This window comes from Scyliorhinus torazame, chromosome 17 (genome assembly GCF_047496885.1).
Source record: "Scyliorhinus torazame isolate Kashiwa2021f chromosome 17, sScyTor2.1, whole genome shotgun sequence".
Classification (NCBI taxonomy): domain Eukaryota; kingdom Metazoa; phylum Chordata; class Chondrichthyes; order Carcharhiniformes; family Scyliorhinidae; genus Scyliorhinus; species Scyliorhinus torazame.
This window is the reverse complement of record NC_092723.1, coordinates 167,509,561-167,522,992: the sequence shown is the minus strand read 5'-3', so window position 1 is coordinate 167,522,992 and position 13,432 is coordinate 167,509,561. Positions and strand designations below refer to the sequence as shown.

At 48.8% G+C, this 13,432-nt stretch overlaps 1 protein-coding gene across 6 annotated transcripts in view; it reads right to left on the bottom strand.

Moving 5' to 3' along the window:
* traf7 (TNF receptor-associated factor 7) overlaps nucleotides 1-13,432 on the bottom strand; it is a 107,382-nt gene that overhangs the window by 18,810 nt on the left and 75,140 nt on the right. For all 6 annotated transcript variants that reach the window (XM_072481595.1, XM_072481597.1, XM_072481598.1 and 3 more), the window contains 2 exons: nucleotides 5,454-5,588; nucleotides 705-922 (listed from right to left, as the gene is read on the bottom strand). In XM_072481595.1, the coding sequence (XP_072337696.1) occupies nucleotides 705-922; nucleotides 5,454-5,588 (353 nt within the window). The remainder of the gene's footprint in view (nucleotides 1-704; nucleotides 923-5,453; nucleotides 5,589-13,432) is intronic.

The window sequence follows — 13,432 nt, the reverse complement described above, 5'->3', positions numbered from 1 at the left end:
CACAATAAATGTAATCGAATTGGCTTGATGACAAACAATGCATCGATAGCTTATTTTCCAAAATACCAGAATACCAACGAATTTGTCAAGATCCTGGTCTGAATAAGAGGCAATTTGATATTTACCGTGTGCAATCCACTGGATGTAGATTGGGACACTTATTATGAGGATGTGCCTCCAATTTTATCCTGATCTTGAAGACCCTGCATCCCTTGTGGCCCAGAAGCAGTCGGCATCCAGGCCTACCTCTACAATAGGAGACAATGGAGTAGTGGTAGTGTCCAGAGTCCCAGGCTAATGCTCTGGGGACAGTGGTTCAAATCCCACCATGGCAGCTGGTGGCATTTAAATTCAATTTTAAAAAAACATTTGGAATTGGCTAGCTTTCAGACTATTCTCATGTGCCTTTCTCCTCATGGGAAAACGGGAAATTTCATTTATTTTGATCTGTTCTTTGACAGCTCAAAAGAGATTTTCAATTTTTATGCAGGATTAGTGCCTATTAGGAGCAAGGAGTGGCTGCCCAGGCACTTAGAATTAGACTGGACATCTTGATTAATATTTGCAAAATCAAATTACTGAAGATTCAAAGCATTTGTAACTCTTCAGGACTCAAAACTTTGCATCTACCTCAGTTGTCTGAGAATGACTATAAAGAATTTCTATGTTTTCTTGCATTAACTATTTCTCGCAGCTTTACATACCAAACTTTAACTCCAGCGACTTCTCCAGCTGGTCAAGTTTCTCTGACAGCTTCCCAAGCATTGATCTAAGGAAGGCAATTTCCTGGTCTTTTTGAGCCAGGCCTACTTGCATTTCATGAAAGCGATCATCAGTCTGCTGCAGGAACTCCTTCAGACCCTCAAACTTGCACACCTCCAGGTGAGCTTCATAGGTGTCCTGATTTCCAACAAACGTGCATCTGATTCAGGAGGAGGTAGAAAAGCAGGGGACAAAAATAACAGGCAAATCAGTTATAGGTCAACAATTCATTAGCCTCTGTCTCGCTCATTTACAGAATACGACCCAGTTATTTTTGCTGGTATTTATATATCTAATTACTATTTATTAAGACAATTTGTTATGACTGCATAATAATTTTAACATTAGCAAATTAAAAAAGTAAAAAATGGATGTTCTGCTCTCCTCTGCTGTATTCTATGAAATAAAAAGAGCCACTGCAAGAAAGTATGAATAAAAAAGGAGAAAAAAACACAATAGCGAGACATCAAGAAAAGGGAGGTGTAATTATAGGCATCTTAGCACATCTTTCAGAAATATTTCAAAGCAATTAATTACTTTGAAATCTAGTTGCAAGTGAAAGTAGCTATGGTTTTTGCACAAAGTAAGCACTCACAAACAGCAAATGTGACAAAAGATGAGTTCATCTATTTTTGGTAAGGTAAAGTCACCATAGTCCCAGATGACCGTAAGCTGCTTTTCCATGAGGGGGAGAGCTGACTGGTGGTGATTTAACCTGAGGATCATCACACCTCAGGCGAGGGGTGAGGTTGAGAAGGCGGGGCCTTCATGAATAACCTCAGCCAGTACGGGAATTGAACCTGCCTTATTAGCCTTGTTCTGCATCACAAACCAGCGGTCTAGCCCACTGACATACTGATAATTAAAAGGAATAATGTGGACTAGTGCCCGAGGAAAGCTCCCCTTCCTTGCCTGTTGTCGCAGGATTGCTCGCATCCCTGGAACATTGATTCTGCTATCTCTGAAATGGGGTGTTAAAATGCAGATACTGGATGGCAAAAGTGGTAAAAAGAGATCTATTTCTCACCAATAATTTTGCTCGCCTCCAAAATGCTAATAATTAATCAGACTCCATTTACAAATGAAAACTCAAACTGTCTGCAAAGGACAGGGCTCATGGCTGTAAAACAATTTCATAGTGAAAAATAAATGACAATGGCCTTACCGCACCAAACCAAAAGCACGGACAGGGTATTACTGAATAACGGCATTTTGTTGAATTATATCATCTAGCACTCATTAGGACAATCTCAAGATTATCAATGTGACAGGTAGCAACAACTGAATGAGAAAAGGGTGTTGATTGGTTGGCAAGTGGACTCTGATTGATAGAGAATTCACTAGTTGATGGTGAATAACAGTTAACTGCCAAGTATTGTTTTGAAATCTATACCAGGCAGCTTGACTCTGATTGATGAAGGCATTGCAGTGTGGAATGAACAAATTAATAGCTATCACTGTTTAGCTGAAACACACACAATGTATGCACAGGTGCTTCCTGTCCATAAAGAACAGGGCCTTGTATATTAATATATGTAGCTTCCAGTACACACACTGCAAGCCAAAGGATGATCTTAAATTGGTTGCCAGTGTAATTTTTAGCAATCAGGTGATTATTTAGCAAATGTTGTCCAACCACAGAAACATATCTAATGTTGGACACTGTGTTTTGTAACCCCGAGCTGGTTCCCAAAGAGTGGCGATTGTATTAAACAGCAGGTCTCTTTTGCTGTTCGCACAGGCAAAGTACAGACCACACCCAACCAGCCCATGCTTGCAACATGCAGCAAGTCCAACATTAGATGTGATTCTGTGATTAGACAACATGGGCGTCATTCTCCAACCCCCCGCCGGGTCGGAGAATGGCTGTTGGCCGCCGTGAATCCTGCCCCCGCCGAAGTCTCCGGTACCGGAGATTGGGCGGGGGCGGGAATCGGGCCGCGCCGGTTGGCGGGACCCCCCGTTCAATTCTCCGGCCCGGATGGGCCGAAGTCCCGCCCAGAAATTGCCTGTCCCGCCAGCGTAAATCAAACCTGGTATTTACCGGCGGGACCAGGCGGCGTGGGCGGGCTCCTGGGGGGCACGGGGCGATCTGACCCCGGGGGGTTCCCCCATGGTGGCCTGGCCCGCGGTCGGGGCCCACCGATCCGCGGGCGGGCCTGTGCCGTCGGGGCACTCTTTCCTTTCCGCCTCCGCTACGGCCTCCACCATGGCGGAGGCGGAAGAGACCCACTGCGCATGCGCGGGAAACTTTCAGCGGCCGCTGACGCTCCCGCGCATGCGCCGGGAAACTGTCAGCGGCCGCTGACGCTCCCGCGCATGCGCCGCATTTCCGCGCCAGCTGGCGGGGCAACAAACGCCATTTCCGCCAGCTGGCGGGGCGGAAATCCCTCCGGCGTCGGCCTAGCCCCTCAATGTTGGGGCTAGGCCGCCAAAGATGCGGAGCATTCCGCACCTTTGGGCCGGCGTGATGCCCGTCTGATTGGTGCCGTCTTTGGCGCCAGTCGGCGGACATCGCGCCGTTGGGGGAGAATTTCGCCCCATATGTTAAATAATCCTCAGTGTGCCAATCAATCAACACTCTCTTCTCATACGGTATAAAGTTGTTGTTTCCCAACATTGGTATTCTTGCAATTATCCTGATGAGTGCAAGATGAAAAGCTTCAACAAAATATTTTTTTCAGTAATACTCAAGTTCTGTATTACCAAACGACTATGAGCAGAACCAGAGGCTATTCAGGCCAGTGTCTCTGTCAATCTCCACAAGAGTAAACAATGAAATTGTGAAATGAAAATTGCTTTGTGCACAGTTTGTACACTGTATATTAGCAAGTAAATTATATTACATGTAATTTACTGCATTCACTTTGCAATCTAGTTCTTTTCCTAATTCGTGGAATAAAACACTAAACAAGTTTCAGATAATGAAACTTCATGGGCGAGATTCTCCACTCTCGCGCCGGTTGGGAGAATCGCCTGGGCCGCCAAAATTTCCCGGGACGCCGCTCCGACGCCCTCCCAAGGGCGCGATTCTACCAAGCGGCGGGAACAGCCCGGTCGAGTTTCGCAGGCCGCAGGCCGGAGAATCGCCGGAGACACTCAAAATGGCGATTCTCTGGCACCCCCGCTATTCTCAGGCCCGGATGGGCCGAGCGGCCAGGCCAAAACGGCGGGTTCCCCCCAGCGCCGTCCACACCTGGGGTGAAATTCGCCGGTATCAGCGCGATGTCCGCCGACTGGCGCCCAAAACGGCGCAAATCAGTCGGGCATCACGCCACCCCAAAGGTGCGGAATGCTCCGCATCTTGGGGGGCCGAGCCCCAACCTTAAGGGGCTAGGCCCGCGCCGGACGAATTTCCGCCCCACCAGCTGGCGGAAAAGGCCTTTGTTGCCCCGCCAGCTAGCGCGGAAATGACATCTCCGGGCGGCGCATGCGCGCGAGCGTTAGCGGCCGCTGACGGCATTCCCGCGCATGCGCAGTGGAGGGAGTCTCTTCCGCCTCCGCCATGGTGGAGACCGTGGCGAAGGTGGAAGGGAAAGAGTGCCCCCACGGCACAGGCCCGTCCGCGGATCGGTGGGCCCCGATCGCGGGCCAGGCCACCGTGGGGGCACCCCCCGGGGCCAGATCGCCCCGCGATCCCCCAGGACCCCGGAGGCCGCCCGCGCCGCCTTGTCCCGCCGGTAAGGAAGGTGGTTTAATCTACGCCGGTGGGACAGGCATTTTAGCGGTGGGACTTCGGCCCATCCGGGCCGGAGAATCGCGGGGGGGGGGGGGGGGGGCGCGCCAACAGGCGCGGCACGATTCCCGCCTCCGCCGAATATCCGGTGCCGGGGAATTCGGCACCCGGCGGGGGCGGGATTCACGCCAGCCCCCGGCGATTCTCCGACCCAGCCGGGGGGGGGGGGGGGGGTCAGAGAATCTCGCCCCTGGTCGCTGCCGTCGTGAACAGTGCGTGAACGCTGGGGGGGGGGCGGCCTGCGGGGGAGCGAGGAGGGATCCTGCACCGGGGGGTACCTGAAATGTGGGGTGGCCCGCGATCGGTGCCCACCGATCGTCGGGCCATCCTCTCTGAAGGAGGACCTCCATCCTTCCGCGGCACCTTCCGCAAGAAGATGTCTGACGGATCTTGCGGGGCAGACTTAGAGAGGACGGCAACCACGCATGCGCGGGTTGGCTGCACGGATGACGCCCGTTATGTGGCACCGGCCGCGTCATCTATGCGGCGCCGCCTTTACGCTGGCGACAAGGCCTGACGCGTGTAGATGACGCGGCTCCGATCCTGGCCCATTGTCAGGGCCTGAATCGGTCGGGATCGGGGCCGTTTCGCGCCGTTGTGAACCTCGACGGCGTTCACGACGGTGCGGCCACTTTGGCGCGGGAGTGGAGAATCCCGCCCCATAGCTCAGAGCTTTAAAAAATGAGCAAGTTAAGAGGTGACACTTTATTTAGGATGGTAATTAGCCATTGTCCACAAGGGATGATAGGCATCCCTCTTTCTCAGAGAGGCTCTATTGTTTATACAGCTTGAGAGGTACCACCACTCCACATCAAGCACGGTGCAAGCAAGGCGGGTCCCACATCTGCCCGAACTGAAATCGTGCTGTTCGTATTATTCTCAATCACACGTTAGCCATCTAGCTAACAAGGCTAACTGGCCCCAGGTGACAGACTGCAAAGATGTTACTACTCACCCATACTTGGAGTGGGGACATTTGATGTGTTCACATTCTTTCAGATGAGCGTCAAGATTCATTTTTAAGAGCGGTGGACAGTTTGGGTTGTTAGGACAACGAACTGGCCGGTAATCACAGCTGCCCTCATGGTCTCTGCAGAAAGACAACACATTATGATGAGATTTGTTCATACACTTTTTCCTTTGGGGACAATTTTGTTCATTATTTATATCAAAATTACAAACTTGTTCCATTATCAAGACATTTTACAAAGAAAAATAGAAAATAGGAGCGGGAGGAGGCAATTCGGCCCTTTAGCCTGCTCCACCATTCATCATGATCATGGCTGACCATCCAAATCAGTAACCTGTTCCTGATCCCCCCTCCCCTTTTCTTTAATCCCCTTCATCCCAAGTGCGATATCTAACTGCTGCTTGAAAACACAATGTTTTGGCCTCAACTAGTTTCTGTGGGTAACGAATTCCACAGGTTCACCACTCACAAAAGAAATTTCTCATCTCTATCCTAAATGGTCCTCTGTATCCTCAGATTGTGATCCCTAGTTCTGGACACTCCCACCATTAGGAACATTCTTCTTGCATCTATCCTGTCTAGTCCTGTTCGAATTTTAGAGGCTTCTATGAGATTCCCCCCCTCGTTCTTCTGAATACCAGCGAACACAATCCTAATCGACTCAATCTCTCCTCATATGTCCGTCCTGCCACCCCAGGAATCAGTCTGGTAAACATTCTCTGCACTCCCTCTAGTGCAAGAACATTCTTCCTCAGATAAGGAGACCAAAACTACACACAATATTCCAGGCGTGGCCTCACCAAGGCCCTGTATAATTGCAGCAAGATATCCGTGCTCCTGTACACGATTCCTCGTGCTATGAAGGCCAATATACCATTTGCCTTCTTTACTGCCTGCTGTACCTGCATGCTTACCTTCAGCGACTGGTGTTCGAGCACACCAAGGTCTTATTGCACATTCCCCTCTCCTAATTTATGGCCATTCAGATAATAATCTGCCTTCCTGTTTTTGCTACCAAAGTGGAAAACCTTGCATTTATCCAAATTATACTGCGTCTGCCATTCATTTGCCGAATCACTCAACTTGTCCAAATCATACTGAAAGATCTTTGCATCCTCCTCACAGCTCACCCTCCCACCCAATGTGGTAACATCTGAAAATTTGGAGATATTACATTTTGTTCCCTCATCTAAATCATTCAAATATATTGTCAATAGCTGGGGTCCCTGCACTGATCCTTGCGGTCACCACTCGTCAATGCCTGCCTTTGGAATAAGGCCTCTTAATTGTTACTCTTTGCTTCCTATCTGCCAACCAGTTTTCTATTCATCTCAATACACTACCCCTAATCCCATGTGCTTTAATGTTATACGATAATTTATTATGTGGGACTTTGTCAAAAGCCCTCTGAAAGTCCAAATAAACCACATTCACTGGCTCCTCCATTTCATCTCTACTAGTTACATCCTCAAAGAATTCTGTAGATTTGACCAGCATGATTTCCCTTCACAAATCCATGCTGACTCTGTTCGATCCTGACACTATTTTCTAAGTGCTCTGCTATAAAATATTTGATAATGGATTCTAAAACTTTCCCCACTACCAACATCAGGCTTACTGACCTATAATTCCGTTTTCTCTCTATCTCCCCTTTTAAATAGTGCGATGTGGAGATGCCGGCGTTGGACTGGGGTGAGCTCAGTAAGAAGTCTTACAACACCAGGTTAAAGTCCAACAGGTTTGTTTTGAATCACCAGCTTTCGGACACTGCTCCTTCCTCAGGTGAATGAAGAGGTGGGTTCCAGAAAAATATATATAGACAAATTCAAAGATGCAATACGATACTTTGAATGCGAGTGTTTGCAGGTAATTAAGTCTACAGGTCCAGATGGAGCAACTGGAGAGAAGGATAATCACAGGTTAAAGAGGCGTGAATTGTCTCAAGCTAGGACAGTTGGTAGGATTTCACAAGCCCTGGTCAGATGGTGGAGGGTGAATGTAATGCGACATGAATCCAAGTTCCCGGTTGAGGCCGTACTCATGTGTGCGGAACTTGGCTATAAGTTTCTGCTCGGCGATTCTGCATTGCCGCACGTCCTGAAGGCTGCCTTGGAGAATGCTTACCCAGAGATCAGAGGCTGAATGCCCTTGACTGCTGAAGTGTTCCCCGACTGGAAGGGAACATTCCTGCCTGGCGATTGTCGCACGATGTCCGTTCATCCGTTGTCGCAGGGTCTGCATGGTTTTACCAATGTGCCACGTTTCGGAACATCATTTCCTGCAGCGTATGAGGTAGACAATGTTGGCATGAGTCGCACGAGTATGTACCATGTACCTGGTGGGTGGTGTTCTCGCGTGTAATGGTGGTACCCATGTCGATGATCTGGCACGTCTTGCAGAGATTGCCATGGCAGGGTTGTGTGGTGTTGTGGTTGCTGTTCTGAAGGCTGGGTAGTTTGCTGCAAACAATGGTTTGTTTGAGGTTGCCCGGTTGTTTGAAGGCAAGTAGTGGGGGTGTGGGGATGACCTTGGCAAGATGTTTGTCTTCATCGATGACATGTTGAAGGCTGCAAAGAAGATGTAGTTTCTCCGTTTCGGGGAAGTACTGGGCGACGAAGATACTCTGTCGGTTGTGTCCTGTGTTTGTCTTGAGGAGATTGGTGCGTTTTTTTGCTGTGACGCGTTGGAACTGTCGATCGATGAGTTGAGCGCCATATCCCGTTCGTACGAGAGCATCTTTCAACGTCTGTAGATGTCTGTTACGCTCCTCCTCGTCTGAGCAGATCCTGTGTATATGGAGGGCTTGTCCATAGGGGATGGCTTCTTTAATGTGTTTAGGGTTTGTCTATGTATATGTTTCTGGAACCCACCTCTTCATTCACCTAAGGAGCAGTGCTCCGAAAGCTAGTGATTCGAAACAAACCTGTTGGACTTTAACCTGGTGTTGTAAGACTTCTTACTTTAAATAGTGTATTTACATTAGCTAGTCACCCCTCAATCTACAGAATCTTGGAAGATGGCCACCATTGCATCCAGTATTTATAGAATCACTTCCTTAAGTACTCTGGGATGTAGATTATCAGGCAATGGGGATTTGTCGGCCTTAATTCCCATTAATGTCCCCAACACCATTTCGCTACTAATATTGATCTCCTTCAGTTCCTCCCTCTCATTAAATCCTTCGTTCCCCAACATGTTATTTTATTTGTCCTCCATTATAAATTTCTCTGTTCCTCACTGTAAGGGACCTACATTTGTCTTCCCCAATCTTTTTCCCTTCACATACCTATGTTTCCTTCATGTTCCCAGAAGCTTACTCTCGTACTTCATTTTCCCTTTCTTAATTAATCTCTTTCATAGATATTTTTTCATAGAATTTACAGTGCAGAAGGAGGCCATTCGGCCCATCGAGTCTGCACCGGCTCTTGGAAAAAGCACCTTACCCAACCGCACACCTCCACCCTATCCCCATAACCCAGTATCCCCATCCAACACTAAGGGCAATTTAGGACACGAAGGGCAATTTAGCATGGCCAATCCACCTAACCTGCACATCTTTGGACTGTGGGAGGAAACCGGAGCACCCGGAGGAAACCCACGCATACATGGGGAGAATGTGCAGACTCCGCACAGACAGTGACCCAAGCCGGGAATCAAACCTGGGACCCTGGAGCTGTGAAGCAATTGTGCTAATCACTATGCTACCGTGCTACCCTCTTGGTCCTCCTTTGCTGAATTCTAAACTGCTCCCAATCCTCAGACCTGTTATTTATCTTGGCCAATGTGTGCGCTTCTGCCTTGGATTGAATACTATCTCTAATTTCCCTTGTAAGCCATGGTTTGGCCACCTTTCCTGTTTTACTTTGTGTCAGACAGGAATAAGCAATTGCTGCAGTTTCCCCATGTGTTCTTGAATGTTTGCCATTGCCTATCCACAGTCCATAAGACTATAAGACATAGGAGCGGAAGTAAGGCCATTTGGCCCATCGAGTCCACTCCACCATTCAATCATGGCTGATTTCAACTCCATTTACCCGCTCTCTCTCCATAGCCCTTAATTCCTCGAGAAATCAAGAATTTATTAACTTCTGTCTTAAAGACACTCAACGTCCCGGCCTCCACCGCCCTCTGTGGCAATGAATTCCACAGACCCACCACTCTCTGGCTGAAGAAATTTCTCCTCATCTCTGTTCTAAAGTGACTCCCTTTTATTCTATGGCTGTGTCCCAGGGTCCTAGTCGCCCCTGCTAATGGAAACAACTTCCCTATGTCCACCCTACCTAAGCCATTCATTATCTTGTAAGTTTCTATTAGATCTCCGCTCAACCTCCTAAACTCCAATGAATATAATCCCAGGATCCTCAGACGTTCATCGTATATTATGCCGACCATTCCTGGGATCATCAGTGTTAATCTCCGCTGGACCCGCTCCAGAGCCAGTATGTCCTTCCTGAGGTGTGGGGCCCAAAATTGCTCACAGTATTCTAAATGGGGCCTAACTAGTGCTTTATAAAACTTCAGAAGTACATCCCTGCTTTTATATTCCAAGCCTCTTGAGATAAATGACAACATTGCATTTGCTTTCTTAATTATGGACTCAACCTGCAAGTTTACCTTTAGAGAATCCTGGACTAGGACTCCCAAGTCCCTTTGCACTTCAGCATTATGAATTTTGTCACCGTTTAGACAATAGTCCATGCCTCTATTCTTTTTTCCAAAGTGCAAGACCTCGCACTTGCCCACGTTGAATTTCATCAGCCATTTCTTGGACCACTCTCCTAAACTGTCTAAATCTTTCTGCAGCCTCCCCACCTCCTCAATACTACCTGCCCCTCCACCTATCTTTGTATCATCGGCAAACTTAGCCAGAATGCTCCCAGTCCCGTCATCTAGATCGTTAATATATAAAGAGAACAGCTGTGGCCCCAACACTGAACCCTGCGGGACACCACTCGTCACCGGTTGCCATTGTGAAAAAGAACCTTTTATCCCAACTCTCTGCCTTCTGCCTGACAGCCAATCGTCAATCCATGTTAGTACCTTGCCTCGAATACCATGGGCCCTTATTTTACTCAGCAGTCTCCCGTGAGGCACCTTATCAAAGGCCTTTTGGAAGTCAAGATAGATAACATCCATTGGCTCTCCTTGGTCTAACCTATTTGTTATCTCTTCAAAGAACTATAACAGGTTTGTCAGGCACGACCTCCCCTTACTAAATCCATACTGACTTGTCCTAATCCGACCCTGCACTTCCAAGAATTTAGAAATCTCGGGCGAAATTCTCCCCCAGCGGCGCGATGTCCGCCGACTGGTGCCAAAAACGGCGCCAATCAGACGGGCATTGCGCCGGCCCAAAGGTGCGGAATGCTCCGCATCTTTGGCGGCCTAGCCCCAACATTGAGGGGCTAGGCCGACGCCGGAGGGTTTTCCGCCCCGTCAGCTGGCGGAAATGGCGTTTGTTGCCCTGCCAGCTGGCGCGGAAATGCGGCGCATGCGCGGAAGCGTCAGCGGCCGCTGAAAGTTTCCCGCGCATGCGCAGTGGGGAGAGTCTCTTCCACCTCCGCCATGGTGGAGGCCGTGGCGGAGGCGGAAGGGAAAGAGTGCCCCCACGGCACAGGCCCGCCCGCGGATCGGTGGGCCCCGATCGCGGGCCAGGCCACCGTGGGGGCACCCCCCGGGGTCAGATCGCCCTGCGCCCCCCCCAGGACCCCGGAGCCCGCCCACGCCGCCTGGTCCCGCCGGTAAATACCAGGTTTGATTTACGCCGGCAGGACAGGCAATTTCTGGGCGGGACTTCGGCCCATCCGGGTCGGAGAATTGAGCGGGGGGTCCCGCCAACCGGCGCGGCCCGATTCCCGCCCCCGCCCAATCTCTGATACCGGAGACTTGGGCGGGGGCGGGATTCACGGCGGCCAACGGCCATTCTCCGACCCGGCGGGGGGTCGGAGAATGACGCCCCTCATCCTTAACGATGGATTCTAGAATCTTGCCAACAACCGAGGTTAGGCTAATTGGCCTATAATTTTCCATCTTTTTTCTTGTTCCCTTCTTGAACGGGGGGGTTACAACAGCGATTTTCCAATCCTCTGGGACTTTCCCTGACTCCAGTGACTTTTGAAAGATCATAACTAACGCCTCCACTATTGCTTCAGCTATCTCCTTTAGAACTAGGATGTAGCCCATCTGGGCCCGGAGATATATCAATTTTTAGACCTCTTAGTTTCTCTAGCACTTTCTCCTTTGTGATGGCTACCATATTCAACTCTGCCTCCTGACTCTCCTGAATTGTTGGGATATTACTCATGTCTTCTACTGTGAAGACTGACGCAAAGTACTTATTTAGTTCCTCAGCTATTTCCTTGTCTCCCATCACTAGATTACCAGCGTCATTTTGGAACGGCCCAATGTCTACTTTTGCCTCCCGTTTGTTTTTAATGTATTTAAAGAAACTTTTACTATCATTCCTAATGTTACTGGCTAGCCTACCTTCATATTTGATCCTCTCCTTCCTTATTTCTCTCTTTGTTATCCTCTGTTTGTTTTTGTAGCCTTCCCAATCTTCTGACTTCCCACTACTCTTTGCCACATTATAGGCTTTCTCTTTTGCTTTGATGCATTCCCTGACTTCCTTTGTCAGCCATGGCTGCCTAATCCCCCCTCTGATAACCTTTCTTTTCTTTGGGATGAACCTCTGTACTGTGTCCTCAATTACTCCCAGAAACTCCTGCCATTGCTGTTCTACTGTCTTCCCCACTAGGCTCTGCTCCCAGTCGATTTTCGTCTGTTCCTCCCTCATGCCCCTGTAGTTACATTTATTTAACTGTAACACTTTTACATCTGATTCTACCTTCTTTCTTTCAAATTGCAGACTGAATTCTACCATATTATGATCACTGCCTCCTAAGTGTTCCCTTACTTTAAGATCTTTAATCAAGTCTGGCTCATTACATAACACTAAGTCCAGAATGGCCCTCGTGGGCTCCATCACAAGCTGTTCCAAAAAGCCCTCCTGTAAACATTCAATGAATTTCCTTTCTTTGGGTCCACTGGCAACATTATTTACCCAGTCCACCTGCATATTGAAGTCCCCCATGATCACTGTGATCTTGCCTTTCTGACATGCCCTTTCTATTTTGTGGTGCATTTTGTGCCCCTGTTCCTGACCACTGTTAGGAGGCCTGTACATAACTCCCATTATGGTTTTTTTGCCTTTATGGTTCCTCAACTCTACCCACACAGACTCCACATCATCTGACCCTATGTCGTTTAGTGCTATTGATTTAATTTCATTCCTAATTAACAAGGCAACCCCGCCCCCTCTGCGCACCTCTCTGTCTTTTCGATAGGTTGTGAATCCCTGGATGTTTAAATGCCAGTCCTGAACTCCCTGCAACCATGTCTTTGTGATGCCTACCACATCATACCTGCCAGTCAGAATCTGGGCCACAAGCTCATCTACCTTGTTCCGTACATTGCGCGCATTTAAATATAGCACCTTTAATTCTCTATTGACCGTCCCTTTTTGTTTTCTTAGTGTGGTGGACCTTGGTTTACTGAGCCTTTCCATACACTGTGTCATATTTTGTGAGATGAGGACTATTGTAACCTCTCCTGAGTTCTGTCTTTTTGTGCTTTTTTGTATTCCTAAGCAGCTACGCTTCCCACTGATTACTTCACCTCTTGGTTCCCTGACTTTCCCTTCCCCCGCAATCTCTACTTCACCTCTTGGTTCCCTGACTTTCCCTCCCCCCCCCCCCCCCCCATCTCTAGTTTAAAGTCCTATTGACCACCCTATTTACTCTTTTCGCCAGAACACTGGTCCCAGCTCAGTTGAGGTGGAGACCACCCCAATGGTATAGGTCCCCCCTCTCCCAAAACTGATGCCAGTGTCCCATGAAAAGGAACCCCTCTTTCCCACACCACTCTTTCAGCCACGTGTTAACTTCCCTTATTCTTGCCTCCCT